At 36.5% G+C, this 15,879-nt stretch overlaps 2 protein-coding genes, 1 long non-coding RNA gene and 1 pseudogene across 53 annotated transcripts; 2 read left to right on the forward strand and 2 right to left on the reverse strand.

The window, feature by feature from the left end:
* Positions 1–219: 219 nt before the first annotated feature.
* On the reverse strand, positions 220–1,775 carry LOC104763567 (calcium-dependent protein kinase 24-like; annotated as a pseudogene). Its single transcript, XR_015588398.1, has one exon. The product of XR_015588398.1 is annotated as a calcium-dependent protein kinase 24-like (transcript).
* Positions 1,776–2,208: 433 nt separating this feature from the next.
* On the forward strand, positions 2,209–6,607 carry LOC104762009 (uncharacterized). 50 transcript variants are annotated; one of them, XR_015588432.1, is made up of 19 exons: positions 2,209–2,348; positions 2,433–2,513; positions 2,597–2,634; positions 2,737–2,783; positions 3,008–3,071; positions 3,199–3,300; positions 3,383–3,538; positions 3,626–3,700; positions 3,916–3,962; positions 4,139–4,225; positions 4,341–4,363; positions 4,468–4,585; positions 4,683–4,875; positions 4,959–5,046; positions 5,171–5,287; positions 5,382–5,453; positions 5,525–5,961; positions 6,152–6,206; positions 6,330–6,607. It is a non-coding gene; the product is annotated as an uncharacterized LOC104762009 (long non-coding RNA). The 50 variants fall into 50 exon arrangements; XR_015588420.1 differs by having other exon boundaries at positions 3,180–3,300; positions 4,959–5,287; XR_015588416.1 differs by having other exon boundaries at positions 4,959–5,287.
* A 1,437-nt stretch (positions 6,608–8,044) lies between these two features.
* On the forward strand, positions 8,045–9,868 carry LOC104762010 (uncharacterized). The gene is made up of 2 exons (XM_010485215.3): positions 8,045–8,776; positions 9,333–9,868. Exons 1-2 carry the CDS (start codon positions 8,319–8,321, stop codon positions 9,553–9,555), a joined length of 681 nt encoding a protein of 226 aa, XP_010483517.2. The 5' UTR covers positions 8,045–8,318; the 3' UTR covers positions 9,556–9,868.
* Positions 9,859–12,995, reverse strand: LOC104762011 (serine/threonine-protein kinase BSK5). Its single transcript, XM_010485216.3, has 10 exons — positions 12,652–12,995; positions 12,356–12,564; positions 12,084–12,219; positions 11,702–11,835; positions 11,487–11,592; positions 11,304–11,389; positions 10,977–11,165; positions 10,720–10,884; positions 10,441–10,554; positions 9,859–10,355 (listed from the first exon to the last, which is right to left on the reverse strand). Exons 1-10 carry the CDS (start codon positions 12,734–12,736, stop codon positions 10,107–10,109), a joined length of 1,473 nt encoding a protein of 490 aa, XP_010483518.2. The 5' UTR covers positions 12,737–12,995; the 3' UTR covers positions 9,859–10,106.
* Positions 12,996–15,879: the final 2,884 nt, after the last annotated feature.

Consider the following 15,879-nt stretch of genomic DNA (forward strand, 5'->3'; position numbering starts at 1 on the left):
ATAAAAGAAGCATGTATATTGGCAGATAGGATAAACAGAGAGATGAAGCGAAGTGCTAGGGAGAGATGATCAGGAGGACAGTGATGATCAATGGTTTGAGGAAAGTGGGGAAAGCAGATTTAGCAATGAAGCTAATTAATGAATAGCAAAATCGGGATTGGTTATGAGAGAATATGGCTAGTGTTAAAACTAAGGCATTGTCAAGTTTAAGGACTCTGCTTTGATGATACTTTTGAATTTTGATAATTGATACGTTTGAGTTTAAGAAAATTTAATTACTTTACATGGAAATGTTTTACTAGAAAACCAAGAGATTGCAGGAACAAAATCAGATGTGTACATACAATATTTTACTGATAACAGTTATCTTCTTTCTTTTTGCTCTAGCAGACGAGCGACAATCTGCTTCCGTCTGAGTCTCCCCTGCTTCCTCACGCCTCTCAAGTTGTGAAGAAGAATCTGGTGAAGGCAGTGACCTCTTTGGGCTTGAGTCTCGAAGTTTTCCATCTGTTTCAGTGATGTCACTGTTCGCTGGGCCTGGGCTAAAAAAGGTAAAGCTTGGCATGGAGGGAACTCCAGTTGATGAGAAGCCAGCTGAGGTTGATTCCGGTTGTTTCCCATCAAAAGAAAACCCACCAAAACCGGAATTTGGCAGCAGGTAAGAAAGACGAGAATGATGATTTACAATCGTAACCTGTTGTTTTTGATTGCTCTAATTGTGCCATGCTAGAGCTATAATCTTGTTCTCGAGATACGCATTGTGTGGAGAAAGAGCATCCACCACCATTCTCCAATCCTTCACAGCCAAACCCATCCTGATCATATCCTGATTCAGATAATTGCTCCATCCACCACGAGTGAGCTAGAACTTCATCAGCTGATAACCTTTGGGAAGGATCAACACAAAGCATCCCCCGGATCAAATCCTTAGCGTATGAAGTTATATGGTCCCATGGCTCTTCAGAAAAACTCAAATCTGCAGCCGTGACAGCATCAAAAATCTTTGAGTTAGTCTCTCCCCAAAAGGGAGGTACTCCACTGAGAAGAATGTACAAAATAACCCCTGCACTCCATACATCAGCAGCTTGGTTATAATATCCCCCTGACAACACTTCCAGGGCTACGTAAAAAGGACTGCCAACTGTGCCGCTCAACTTTTCCCCAGGCTTTATATAGGTTGCCAGCCCAAAATCAGCCAATTTGATAGGAGATGAAGAAGAAATTGTGGCCATAAGAATGTTCTCAGGTTTCAAATCTCTGTGTACAATACCGCTATCGTGACAAAACTTGACCACTTGCATCAATTGCTTGAAGAGCACCCTAGCACGGAACTCGGGATACCTTCCATATTTCTCGAGCCTGTCAAAAAGCTCACCGCCTGCGCATAGTTCCATCACAAGATGCACGAAATCTTCCTCGTAAACCGCTTTAAGATTCACCACGTTGGGGTGCCCCCCAGCTAGTTTGGCCATTATAGAAATCTCGAGTTTGATACTCTTCATGTCGTCTTGTGTAACAAGTCTTCTGTCTTTAGAGATAGTCTTGCAAGCAAGCCTCTCTCCAGTTAACTTATCAGAACAGACTCTTACGACACCAAACTGACCGCAGCCTAACTGTTCCCCAAGCACATATCGATCTTTTAAGTTGGAAACGTTTACAGGAGGAGGGTTTAGAATGGTTTCTTCATCAGTAAGGCTTGCAACTTTAAAGCAATTGCAGAACTCAAATAAAAGCGGGCTCGTATTCTCCTTAATATCAGCTATGTCCATACCCATACCTAATCTGGCAAGCGATCGAATCTACTCTTCGGTTGAAACCGTACGTAAGCCTGCATTCACCTTCAGATCCTCCGATCTCTTTATTTGCAAAGAGTAGTGAGAGAATCGAATCACGTCGAAGAACAAACGAACAGCTAAATATAGGTTGCAGCGAAGAGACCAAACCCAGTCCTCTCTCTCTCTCTCGTGTCAACTGTGAAAGTAAATTCCCATTCTTGTCTATATGATTAAGTAATTTTTCCTTTTATCTTTTTAACGTATATAAAAATAAATAAAAAAGGTAAATTTCCTTTTTCTCTTTTATTTTTTAACAACATAAAAAACACATCTGGCCGTTTATAACTATATCATCAACATCTCTCTCTGAGAAATCAACACACAGAGACACTCTTCTTCTTCAGTCTTCTTCCACCAAATAGAAAAAAAAAAAAAAAAAAGTTTAAGAGAGAGAGAGAGAGCGGTTTTGAAGAATGAAGAAGATTCAGAACAGAGGGATGATGATGATGACGACCCAGACAACAACAGCGACGCCGACATCAATGGTGGTACAATCATCTTCTTCACCATCATGTAAGTACAATTTTCCTACGAGATCATCGTATCTTCTCTTTATGACTCCCAAAATCGTTGACGAATTAACAGGATATGGTGCAGGTGATGATCGGAGGAGGACGTTGTTTGTTTTACATGGCGTTTCATCTGATTTGACTGACGACGACGACCAAAGTAAAAAAGGTTTCAAAATTCTTGGGGGTTTTATTTTTAGGGTTTTCACTATGGCTCTTACAAATTAACGATGATTCTTTTTCTATGTGCAGGTCGGGGAGATGGTTCGAAGAATGTTTGGGGATTTAGGGTTTGTTTTCTGGTTTTCTCTTTCATTAGGCTTTTTTTTTTTTTTTTTTTTTAATTCCGAATTGACAACTAACGATGGTTTCTTCTAATTCTATATGTGCAGATCAGATATGGTTTGAAGATTGATGAAGAAGACTCGGAGTACTCAAGGTTTTGTCTCTATCAACAACACAATCAAATAAGCGAATACTGATACTTTGGTTTTGTTTGTTTCTGTTTCTCTATATGGATTGGATGGACGAGAGATATATTATATGGTTCACATTATTGACGGATGAATGATGCTTTTTGAGTCTCATAGCTTAATAATGAATCTGTTTTGTGAATCTACAAGGAACTCATCATTTTCTATTTTTTTTTTTTATCTCTTGCAGGAAATTTCATCTTTAAACAATGGCAAGGGCTTACGGAGACATCTCAATTGCTTTAACGAAAGAGGTATGAAGTTTTTTCACTTCGATTTTTTAGATTTCTACATGTGGGATTTATGGTTTGAACCTTGGCTGTTATTTCAGACTTAAAAAAACTAATGATGGTGGTTCTTAGAATCGTTGATGTGGTGCAGGTGTCGTTTTGGTGTCTTTGCAGGTGAGGATCAGTGGATGACTTTGTTTGTCTCCATGGTGTTTCTTCTACTCTCATCTGATTTGACGGCCAAGTAATAAAGGTATAAAGTTCTTGGGGTGTATTTATGGTTTTCACTTTAACACTTACAAATTTAACAATGGTTCTTCTAATTCTATGTGCAGACCGGTGAGATTGTTTGGAGAATAATGTTTAAAAGCAATAACTTGGCCGGCGTGCGTGCTCACAGTGTAACAACATGAAACTCATTCTATTGTGATTTATGATCTTTGAGTCTATACAATACGTTTTCCTCTTTGTCCACTTCAAATTCTTCATCCGTAAGTGAGTCTAATTTCCTTTTTTTGATTCTTTGTTACACAAATTTAGATCGGATTAAGACTGAGATTTTTTTTTAATGGTTTTAGGTGTTGGTAGCTTCTCTAGATGTAGTTATAAGGTTCCCTTCCATCCAATGGAAAATTTCTCTTCTTGATCTGTAGGTAATCTCAAAATCGTCTCTGACTTTCTCTGTTTTGTTCTGTTTCAAGTTTACTCAACCAATAATTATCCTAGAGTTGTGGACACCACTTTTATCAACACTTATGCAGCTGTAATTCCGACTTTTGGGATTTTTTGGTTATCTATTATGGGTTCATTTAGGGTGTTTTTTTAATTCTGACTTTAAAATTAACGATGGTTTCTTCTATATGTGCAGATCAGAGATGTTATGAAGAATGATGAGGAAGACTCAGACTGTTTAAGGTTTTTTTTCCGATCATAAACACAATTTATAAGTGAATACTGAGATTTTTGTTTTGTTTGGTTCTGTTTCTCTATATGGATGGAAGATAGATATATGGTTCACTTTAGAACAGACTCATAGCTTGATGAATCTGTTTTATGAATGTACGAGTAACTAATTTAATTTTCTCTTGCAGGAATATAATCTTCAAACACTGGGAAGGGATAACCAGCCAGCATATGGAGACATCTTCAATTGCTTTAACAAAGAATTGTCTAAGCAGGTATGAAGCTTTTTCACTTGGATTTTTAGATCTATGCGCTTGGGATTAAAGGGTTTGAACTTAGGCTGCTATTTCAAATCTAACGATGGTTCTTAGAATCGTTGATGTGGTGCAGGTGTCCTTTTGGTGTCTTTGCAAGTGAGGATCGGTGGAGGACTTTGTGTGTTTCCATGGGGTTTATTTATGATTTTCACTTTAACTCTTACAAATTAACAAAGGTTCTTCTAATTCTATATGTGCAGACTTGTGAGATGGTTTGGAGGATAATGTTCCATTACAAAAACTTGGTCGCCGTGCGTGCTCACAGTGTAACAACATGAAGCTGATTCTATAGTGATTGATGCTCTTTGACTCTACAAAGTACGTCTTCGTCCTTTTCAACTTCAAATTCTCCCTGATTTGACTGACGACGACCAAAACAAAAAAGGTATCAAAATTCTTGGGGTTTTTTTTGTAGGGTTTTCACGATGGATCTCCCTGAATTGCATCTTTAAAAAATGGCAAGGGATAGCCATCAAAGGGAGAAATCTTGAGTGTGTAAGCAGGTAAAAATGGCAAGGGATAGCCATCAAAGGAACCTTCTTTTCACTTGGAGTTTGCAAAAGACATCTTCAATGGAGTTTGAAAAAGACATCTTCAATGATCCTATGGTTAAGTACAGGAAGTATAGAAAGATATAGAGTGTTGCTCCTCCTATAGGAACTGACATTATTAAAATTGTCCAAATTGATAGGAAGGTTCAAGGCTCCTACTGATGCTGGAAGATTCCGAGCTGAACTACAACCGGCTGGTTGAGGGTTTAGCACTCACTTATCTGGCAAGTATGTGTTCACTGAGAGGAGAGATGAAGAAGATTTAGAACAGAGGGATGGTTTACAAACTTCTTCATTCTTAAACCATACTTGGTTTACAAACTAACGATGGTTCTTCTAATTCTATGTGCAGATCGGTGAGATGGTTTGAAGAATAATGTTTCATAACAAAAAAACTTGGCCGGCGACCGTGCTCACAGTGCAACAACATTAAACTGATTCTTGTCCACTTCAAATTATACATCCATAAGTGAGTCTAATTTCCTTTAGAGTTTTGTTCTTTGTTACACAATTTTAGATTGGATAGAGACTGAGATTTTTTACTTTCTTTTTAATGGTTATAGGTGTTGCTAGCTTCTCCAGATGGAGTTATAAGGTTCCCTATCATCCGATGGAAAAAAATCTCTTCTTCATCTGTAAGTAAACTCAAAACCCTCTTTGCCTTTCTTTGTTTTGTTCTGTTTCAAGTTTACTAAATCCGATCCAGACAATGTGCGACTTTGCAACTCTTGTTTGGATGCATGCCCGGGGATTTTCCATCATGACCGGAGAATGCCTGATATTTCAGATCCTATACTGCAGATTTATATGGTGTTGATCTACTTTCTTTTGAGTATTGTCACTGTGGTGTCAAAGATATTATGACTCAAATGTGAATGCTACCGTTTGAATACCTGAGAATAATATAGCCGAGAATTATATAGTTTTGTATCTTAGTTGAGCTGTCGTGATACGTCTTTGGCGGTCAAACCGGTGTTTGATCGTTTCGAATCAGTCATGTTTACATCAGGCACGTTGAGCCCAGTTGATCTTCACCCTTGTCCATTCATGTTGTTAGTTGAAGTTTTAAGCATCTTGTTAGTTGAAGCTTTAAGATGTCAATGACAGAGACTGCATCTGCCCTATGGTGCTTACTCGGGGAAGGTATGCGGTTTATTAAAAAATATCCTGAACACTTACCTTATTTGACCGCCAAAGACAGTCAGCTTTCTGTTAGCACCAAATCTGACATGAGAAGTGATCCTGGACTCCTGGTGTTGTGAGGAGTTACGGAAAGCTTTTTGGTAGAGATGGTATCTATTGTTCCTGATGGAGTTGTCTGCTTCTTTTTTAGTTACTCATACATGGATGGCATTATTGCTACATGGAATGAAACTGCAATTCTGAAGGTATGGTCTTCTCCTTCGCTTTGCCATGCAAGAATTTTTGTCACAGTTTTGCATGAAATGGATACAGGCATTAATTAATGTATATGTGCTTACCGATATTACCAATGCTCTTAATGTTTGTAGGAAATATTGCAACAGAAGCTTGTTTTCATCGAAACACTAGATGTTATAGAAACAACATTGGCAGTGGATAATTATCGCAGGGCTTGCGATTGCCGAAGAGGCTTCTCACGTAGTCACGTTTACTCCTCCGCCAACTGAAACCCTTTAATCGCCGCAGAGGTTTCTCACGTTGACTCCTCCGTCAACGAAAACCAAACAGATGATTGACATAGAATCAATTCATATGAGATATCTTCATGTAAGCAAACATGGCAAAGTACATGATGGTTTTTAGTCAATAGTGTGTGCAACGGAGAAGCAATTTAAAAAAAAAAACTAAAGTACGTCGCTCGAAGGGCCCCTATTGAACCAATTCAAGTCCATGAAACCTCTATCCCTCCATTATTTTTCATTCGGGCCTTATATCCATGTCATTTTCCGTTTCTCTTCTGTCCATCGTTCCTTCCTGCTTTGAAAATCGTATATTCATTAGTCACTTTATTTTATAACTATACATATATATATGTATAACTATAACCTAGTGAAATCAAATATAACTGAGACGAAGAAAATAAAAAGGAAAAATAGAAGAAAGAATTCTAAAGAGTTTTAGTGAAATAAATGGTCAAAAATATAATTTAATAGTGTCAATTATTGGGGAAAAAATAGGCACATTGACACTATTAAATTACTCATCTTATAAAGGATACAGATGAAAAACATATATATTTTAATTATTTAAATAGAATACAATTTTTAAAAATAATTTTACATTTTTTTAAGCCATAGTATTGGTATAAAACAAAGTAACTTTATCAAATTGATGTTTAACTTCTGTTCCCTTTGTCTCACAAAAATTTAAATATTTTCAAAAAAATTAAATATTTATCAAAACATTAATTTTTGTGAGACAGAGAGAGTATTATTTTTCTTTAGGACAAAATTATTAAAGAAACGGTGAGTTTCCTTCCAGCCAACATTGTTACATCCTGACACAACTACTGACATTGACAGTGATTTCTGTGTTTAGGTGTTTTCTTTATCAAAGCCCCTTAACTTTCTAACATTTTCAATTTGATCTCATGTTTATATAGTTTCCAATGAAACCCTACACTATTGCATTCACAGTTCACCAACCCACTTCAATCAAAATCAGTTTAAGCTTGAATTTAATAGGAGATCATTTTTTAGTATCAATGATTAAACAATCCAATACTATAGAAGTAATGTAGAATGAAACTTTATAGAAGCAATCTAATTTAGAGAAGCAAAGTAGTTTGTTTTTCATGATAAGACTAAAGTACTAAATAAAGTAGGAATTGTTGGAAGTACAATCTAACTTGTTGAAGAAATCAAGGAAAGTACTAAACAATAATCAAAAAAGGCTTTTTCCATTACTATTAATGTTTTTAACTTTAAAATAACTCAACTTAAAACTTGAAACACACATGTTTAATGAAGTTAACAACTTAACCGGCAACTTCAATAAGAAATATGAGTTTTAAAAAAACCATTTTTACACAGGGAAAAAAGTACAATCATATATTCAAATATACATAAATGTTAAGAAAAATTAAGAATCATGAGTTTAAGAATCCGTACCACGGGATCTAACAATGTTAAAAAAAGCACCAACCTTGTTTTGAAATATCTTCCAAACTTGAGGGAGACAAAAACAAAACAACATGTAATTTTTTTTTTTCCTTTAAATAAACAAAAATAATAGAACAGAAGCTGCTCTTTTGTCCAAAGCTTCTTCCTTTCCCTTTCTCCAACATTTCTTCTCTCTCTCTCTCTTTCTCTCTCCAACTTAAAATTAAAAACAAAAAGAAGTAATAAATTTTGCAATAAACCCTTCAAGACAAAATTAGCTTTTTGTTTTTCTTTTATTTGGTTTCTTTTATTTTGTAATTTGTATTCCTCGTAAAACCCATGAGTGAGTGACCCCTTTGGTTCCTCCTCTTCTTCTTTGCTTTAATCCTTCAAGAAGAAGAAGAAAAAATAAAAAAAATGCCTTCTTTTGCTTTTGGATCTCATCACCATTTGTCGAATCCAAGAGACTCGCCCTACTCCGTCGAAATTAGCGCCGACGGTGGCTCCTCCGACTTGGATTCTTTGTCTGAGGTCGATTTAGAGAGCGGCTGTGTTCCGGCGCCGGAGAAAAAGCTGCATTCCGGTGGTAAGAAGAAGAGGACAAGGAGGAGGAAGAGGAAAAAGAAGAAGAAGAAGAAGAAAAGTGGTAGAGATTGCAGGATCTGTCATCTTCCTTTAGAGATTAACCAAGAAGCTGACGAAGCTGAAGAAGATGAAGATGATGGTGATACTGATTCTGATGAAGATGAAGATGAAGAAGACGAAGAAGAAGAGTATTATGGTTTGCCTTTGCAATTAGGTTGCTCTTGTAAAGGTGATTTGGGTATAGCTCATAGTAAGTGTGCTGAGACTTGGTTCAAGATCAAAGGAAACATGTGAGTTTCTTTCATTTCTCTTCAAGACTTTCTTTATACATTGACATTTATTCTATTTTCTGCAAAATTCTACAGATTCTGTGAGAATTTTTTTTTAGTAAAGGATGAAACTTTATGAGGAAAACAAAAGTTTTTGCTTTTATGCACTTTGAGTTTTTTTTCTTTTTCTTCATTGTCTGATTTCTAGAGATCCATATGATTACTTCTCAGAAAGATTGTCTACTGAAGCTGGAATCTACAGTTTTTGTGGCCACCAAATTATTCGATTTGTGTCTCATGTGTTGTCAACTTGTGTCCTATGTTCTTATTCGGTTTGGTTCCTGTGTGATTTGCTTCAAACTTTTCACTTTCAAACTAGCTTGATTTTGCAGCTGCATTGAGAATCTTGCATTCTCTTTTGCTGAGACATTTTGACTCTTACCAATCTCATTTATAAGTCCATAGCTCTGTTTAGCTTATGTTGGAGTTAGATCTATTTCTTGTGTGTTTAGACTTTAGAAGCTGAAGTGGGTCTCTAAAGGCTATACTGATAGGCATTATCTATGAATCTGAGCAGGACATGTGAGATATGCGGGGCAATGGCTCTAAACGTGGCTGGCGAACAGTCGAACCCAGAGAGTACTGCCTCTGCCCATTCACAAGCAGCTGCAAGACAACCCCAGACTCAGACAGAGCCACGAGGAATCTGGCATGGTCGTCCTGTTATGAACTTCTTACTTGCCGCTATGGTCTTTGCCTTCATTGTTTCTTGGCTGTTTCACTTCAAAGTCCTCAAGTGAAACGTTTTCCATCTCTCTCTTTTCGCCCACCTGCACGCGCTCACTCTTCTCCTGTTCTTGAGTTGCTTGTTGCAGTCGCTGGATCAATCCCTCCTGTTGCTTGATTGTTCACACGTTTTGTAGCTGTAAAAACTTGGTAGTCTTTAGATTGTTTGTGACTTGTGAGATTTACATCTTGTATTATACTGCTCTACTCCGGCTTGGTGAAACCTCTGTGTAATCAAGAGGGTCTTAGCTCTATTGGTTTCAGGAACAAACACCTTTGCCTTTGAAGACTGGTAAAAGATAAATACTGGACAACAGTTGTGTTTAATCTCCACTCTTTAAGTTATATTCAAAGAAGATATCACATTTAAGGATCTTGGACTTTTTAAATGAGAAAGATCCTTCTTTCCTTGTTTAAAGATACATGTGAATCATCTCTTCAAATTGGAAACCACAAATTCAAGATAATGATTCAAGAAAGAAAGAAAAAAGACAATGAGGCTCCCAGAATCCAATCAGAAAACGGAGAAGGCAAAAGAGAGAAGAAACCTATACACTTGAAGTTTTCAGTTTCTGTTGTTCTGTTTCTTAGCTTCCAAGGAAGTTCCATCTTTTAGGGTTTCGCAAGCATCTTTATCCATTCCAAGGCTGAAGAGAGCAGCAGCCTGAAGATAGAAAGCCGTTGGCCACTCAGGAGACACTACTTGCGCCTGCATTGCATCACCAAGAGCCTCTTGAGGCATGTTGCTCATCAGATAACACAAACACCTCCTTGCAAAAACTGTTGGTGATACCATTGTGCCATCTTCGATGAACTGCAGATATAATAAGAGAACAAGGATACACAGATTGAGTGGAGTTTTCTTGTTTCAAGAAAGTAACCGACTTTATGTTTCTTACCTGTGTGTAACATTCGACGGCGGTGAGAAAGTCTTTGCCTTTGAACGCAGCATCACCTTGTTTCTTGGCGTTTAGAGTCTCCTGAATCTGGTCGGTCCACACTTGGAATGAGAGCTGTATTGCAAATGAAACAACGATCATCTAGTTGAATATATCAGACAATAAAGATGATGATCTCAATCGAAGACTACAGAACATATTATCTTCTGTAACCAAGCTCCACAATTTCAGATCATTGACCTCGTAGAAGATGAAGAAGCTTCTTATTCATATAAATACCTCATTTGCTACGCCCTCGTCGTCTTTGTATCCAATCTTTTCAAGAATTTCATGTATCGCAGTGAGATCAAGTCTTGAACAAGCGTCGCCCAGAGGGGTTAGCGAAGTTTTTTCCTTTGGAGAAGCAGCTCCATGTGGTATACCCATTAACACATAGGACGGAACCTGAAGAAAACAAACAAATACAAAATAAGAAGAAGAGTCAGAAGACTTGAATGGTTGATGCATAAAAGGAAGGTGATTTAGTGAGCGCATACATCAGTTTCCTTTTGAAGAGGGGCAAGTGAGGACACAAGAGATTTCACATTTGGCCTTTCACGAGCTTCATACTGCAAACAACGGGAAGCTAAGCGAACCAAATCGGTTCCATCATCATTTGAGAAATGACCATCAAGGCACGAGTCCATCAGCATTAGGAAGTTCTTCCCACGAATCAGATCAAGCGCCTGCAGAACAATGGTAGAGCATATGAATGGTGCAGTTACATGTTTTGGGTTCAAGGAGAAGAAGCTTAGAGATCAAGAACTTCTTCCCGAGACAAGTTGAGCCATGTTTCGTGCTTGTCTTGTGAATTGTAAACTTACATGGCTTGGTGGTATGTGTTTGCCACTGAGAAGATCTAGCAACAGCGTTCCAAAGCTGTAGACCACGCTCTCCGGAATCACTCTCCCTAAGAGATTAATAAACACACAGCGGATCAAAATAATAACTAGTTCAAACATGAAACACATAACTTGACGCCATTGCATCTCATATTAGTAACTGACCTGTTCTTAGGTATTCAGGAGGTGTGAAAGCCAAATTTGTACTGTAACTCTTCCCATCCCTACTATTCTTCATCAGACCGAAGCAAGACAATCTAGGGTTACCATCCTGTAATCAAGATTATAATAACATTATCAGAACCCTTACATGAAACACAAACTTAATCACAATAAAAAAAATAACAGATATGAGAGATGATAGTAAGCTAGATATGGACCTGATCAAACAAGATCCTGTAAGCATTAAGATCATGGTACAAGGCGCGACCTTTGGTGCTGCAATACTCAAGTGCTTGTGCAAGATACAAAGCCACTCTCACCCTCATAGACCACTTCATTGGCTGGCTATCCCCTACATATCGTTATCACACATTATTATTAAGTTCCACCACTACTTTTACAAACAATCATCTATAGCCAAATATGGAAATCTCACCAAATGCTAACGAAAACAAAATGATACATATATGCATTTAAGTCTTAATCTTTTGTTCAACAATGTAGAACCAAAAACCGAAATTTCCAACTTAAGGCATAGAGACTAGACAAAAGAGGATCAAAACAAACAAGTAAACAAACAAAAATGATGAAAAGGCTTACAGTGGAAGAGATGCTTAGAGAGAGTTTCAAAAGGCATAAACTCAGCAACTAACAATCTCTCGTCTCCTTCACAACAGAATCCAATCAAGTTAGCCAACCTCTCATTCCTCAACTGCCCCACAGCTTTTGCTTCCTCCTAAAAGATCAATCAAATGAAACAGTAAACAACAACAACAACAACAAGAACAAGAACCTCACCAAATGCAGGAACTGTAAATGATAAACCCATCAAGAGATATGAGCAAAGGAATCAAATTTACGAGAGCTCGTACAAGGAATTGACGAGTATCAGGCCAAGCGGATCTATTGAAGCGTTTAACAGCGATGCATCGGTCATCTTCAAGCCTGCCTTTGTAGACAACATTGGGAGCCTTAACCCCGTGTTCAGAGACGATACTGTCAGTAGAGAATCCAGAAGTAGCAGCTCGTAGTTGGTCGAAACTGAACTCCGTAAACGACGGCAAATCGTCCTCACCGTACCCTGTTGGAAAAAAAAAACTCAAACTTGGTTTAGCAAAGAGAGAGAGAGTGATGAAAATGCAAAGAAAGGTAGAGACTTTAAAGAAACCTAGATCAGAAGCTTCGTTGTGAGTTGATTTGAGATGGGTCGGCCACCAACAACAGAGAGATAGCTTAGAGCAACGAGGTCCCATTTTGGGTTTTTTCAAAGCTCAATCAAAGATGATTTCTTCTTCCCTAAAACCCGAGTAAAGCAAAAACCCTTTTTTTTTTTTTGGGTGTGAGGCTCTCTCACTCAGTCACTTTCTGAGAGTTTAAAAAGAGAAGACGAGAGAGAGAGAGAGCCAAAAAAGGTTTTTTTTTCTTTCTGGAATGGAAAGGAATCTGCGGAGAAAAAAAAAAAAAAAAAAAAGAGAGTGAGAAAATTTATATAGCGGACGAAGTGGAGAAGACAGTGGTGAAATTAATAAAAAGCATAATAATGATAATAATTAATTATTTAGATAAGAGTTTTTTTAATTGTGGATCCAATGTCTTTCTCTCTCTCTTATCTTATCATTTATCACTTTTTTTTGTCTAAATGTGGAATAATTAATTATGTTCAAACTACATTTGACTGAGAAAAGTATTTTGTTATCAAGGTTCAATTTTTTCAGTTCCCGAAAGAGTATTTTGGGATTTTTAAAAGATACAGTATTTTTTTTGTTGGGTCAAACTGATACTATAGAATATGAAAATCAAATGAGAAAATAGAGACAAACAGATTAATTGAGAAACCGACATTTTTTTCTCTCTTTTTTTTTTTTTGTTTTGTCGTCAAGCAGACGAGACGACCTTAAGTAACTCTGAAACGTCTGTTTATATACATACTACAAGGCTGCATTAGTAAATCAGGGACAACGAAGTTACTAAATCAGGGACAAAATCGTAAAGTGCATGGTCAAAGGGTCAAAGCCATGTGTGCATGCGTGTGGCCTGTGGGTGTGAGAATATGAAGTTATGAACTACTGTATTAAAGTGGCAGTGTAGTACTACTAGTTTATGAGAAGTTGCATTAACTGAGCTGATGATATCTCATTTATATTTACCTATATACTTTAGTCAGGTGATTAATCTTTGGAGTAGCCTTAAACTACGTATAAGGCTACTCCAAAGATTAACTACGTAATAGCTCTATTAAATCCCTCCAAAGATATGATGTTCTTTTGAACTAATTATGTGTGTGGTTTTTTACACACTAAAAGATTAAAATATGCGGGTTTTGATCAACAAATCATATCTTTATTTGATAAAACAATGTTAACTATTTTATTTTACTTATAATATATGAGCATTTGAACCCAATAAGCGAAACAACCTTTCCAGCTAAAAATGACGCAGACCGGTGTGACCCAAAAACAGTCCATGAGAAGCATTTTATATGCAAGTCAAAACCTTTTGTATACTATGCGGCTTATTATTACATCGCAAAGCTCACTTTTCTCTTATAAAATTCAATATATGCGAAGCTTTCCATAGCTTCTTGTATATGTATTCGAAACAACAACTTTTGTTTGTTTAAATAATTATTTTATTTCTATAAGAACAATTAATGTTGGTTGGTGGAGACAAAGAGGATCTTGGTGATAAATATGGCAAAGAAAGTGGTAATAGAAGATGACTTACACGCGTGTGCCAAGGAGATGTTTGTTGTCCTTTGGGGGACAAATTTTAGCCTAATTTAAGATGCTCTTAAGTAACCAACTCAGGACCACTATAATGGAAGATCCATCATACTCTTATTATAGACATTGGATGGAGCGTTATTTTGAAGGTTGCATGTTTTAAAATCTTTGCTTCGACTCTTGGCTCAAGATATATAATGCCCAAGCCACTAACGAAATTTTGGTACCTATATATTATATCTATACGCAACAAACCTAATAGGTGCTAATCATAAGCTTTGAAACAAAATCTATGATTCAAATTTTCAATAGGTGAATTGCTCCATGTCTTTAATTCATATTATGGAAAGATAAAACCTTAGTTTTTACATATTTAGAAGCAACTTACATAATGGGATAAACTTAAGTCATTATTCTCCATTATACAGGGAAGTTGAGTGGTGCTCTCATAATTTTTAAGAACACTACTCAACCTGCAAAACACGATTTTTGCAACTACCATATTATTATATATTTTGAGATTAAAAAAAAAAATCAATTACATATCAAATTTCTTGGCCCTAAATACTACAATATATAATTATGTTTTTTTTTGGTTAAAATCTTATGTAGACACTAGGATTTTGACAAAAGACCAATTATTACACAATAAAAAGGTATTCGATAGACAAAAACAAAAACGGATACTGTATAAGATATTTATAACTACGCCTCACCTTCGGAAAAAAAAGTGTTTGTAAGTTACATATATATATGGATAGTGTTGGTCCACTTAATGTCGAGTTACAAGAGAAAACATTACTTGTTCATAACCACATTCAAACTATCCGCTTTGTAACGAACACGTGCAGCCACGTAGAAATGAACTATAGTATGATTACAATAATTCAGTAGTCTTATTTACAACAAGAGCTAGTAAAAACTAAAAGAGAATCTGAAATATGTTTTATAAGAATATACATATGCAAATACGTGCGATGATGGAGTTTGAAGGATTTCTATGTAAAAACTATCATCTAAATAGATGTTCGTAACACATTGGCCAAGTAAATACATAACTTTAACGTGACACAATAATTGTGGTACAAAATAAATATTATATACCACTTTTAGAACAAAATTGTGAGAGCTATCATTTTAACAAATATTGATAATCAATTATTGTAGGTTTTATTGTTTTTACTGTTTTTTATTTTTGGAAAAACTTACGGTTTGAATGGTAACTGCGGTCAGGGCGGCCAAATCCATATGCGGTATAGATCACTCCATTTTTAAGGCGGACTACAGACCACTGCGTACCAACTCTATTTGTATACAAAAGCGGTCTGCAGTTGGTCCGCTGCGATCTTGTCTCTGCTTTATTTGGACCACACCACTGCGGACTACATTTGCTGAATGGTAAATAAAAAGTGGTCCAATCTGTATACAGATTTGTGCGCCCCAACCGCTCCAACCATTCATACTGTTTCTACTGTTTGAGTTATATCATAAACTTATTGTTTTCTACAGACATTTATGTAGCATGTTAACAAATGCAAAAGATCATTTTCTAAAATCGTAATCATTTCGACAAAGAAAATTTCGTTTGGTGTAATCTCGGATAAACTTCTCAATTATGTGATTCTTTATATATTTTATTTTGGGCATATGCCAAATTGGATATTGATGGGTCT

The sequence above is a fragment of the Camelina sativa genome, chromosome 18 (assembly GCF_030686135.1).
Source record: "Camelina sativa cultivar CO46 ecotype springtype chromosome 18, ASM3068613v1".
Classification (NCBI taxonomy): Eukaryota; Viridiplantae; Streptophyta; class Magnoliopsida; order Brassicales; family Brassicaceae; genus Camelina; species Camelina sativa.

Bases quoted from the DNA above. Each gene is read 5' to 3' on its own strand.
- LOC104762010 (XM_010485215.3), top strand. From the start codon at position 8,319: ATGCCTTCTTTTGCTTTTGGATCTCATCACCATTTGTCGAATCCAAGA. The intron at 8,777-9,332 runs GTGAGTTTCTTT...GAATCTGAGCAG, and splicing joins TTCAAGATCAAAGGAAACAT to GACATGTGAGATATGCGGGG.
- LOC104762011 (XM_010485216.3), bottom strand. From the start codon at position 12,736: ATGGGACCTCGTTGCTCTAAGCTATCTCTCTGTTGTTGGTGGCCGACC. The intron at 12,565-12,651 runs GTTTCTTTAAAG...TTTTTCCAACAG, and splicing joins CAACGAAGCTTCTGATCTAG to GGTACGGTGAGGACGATTTG. The intron at 10,885-10,976 runs GTATGCGCTCAC...TGTTTTCTTCAG, and splicing joins CTCTTCAAAAGGAAACTGAT to GTTCCGTCCTATGTGTTAAT.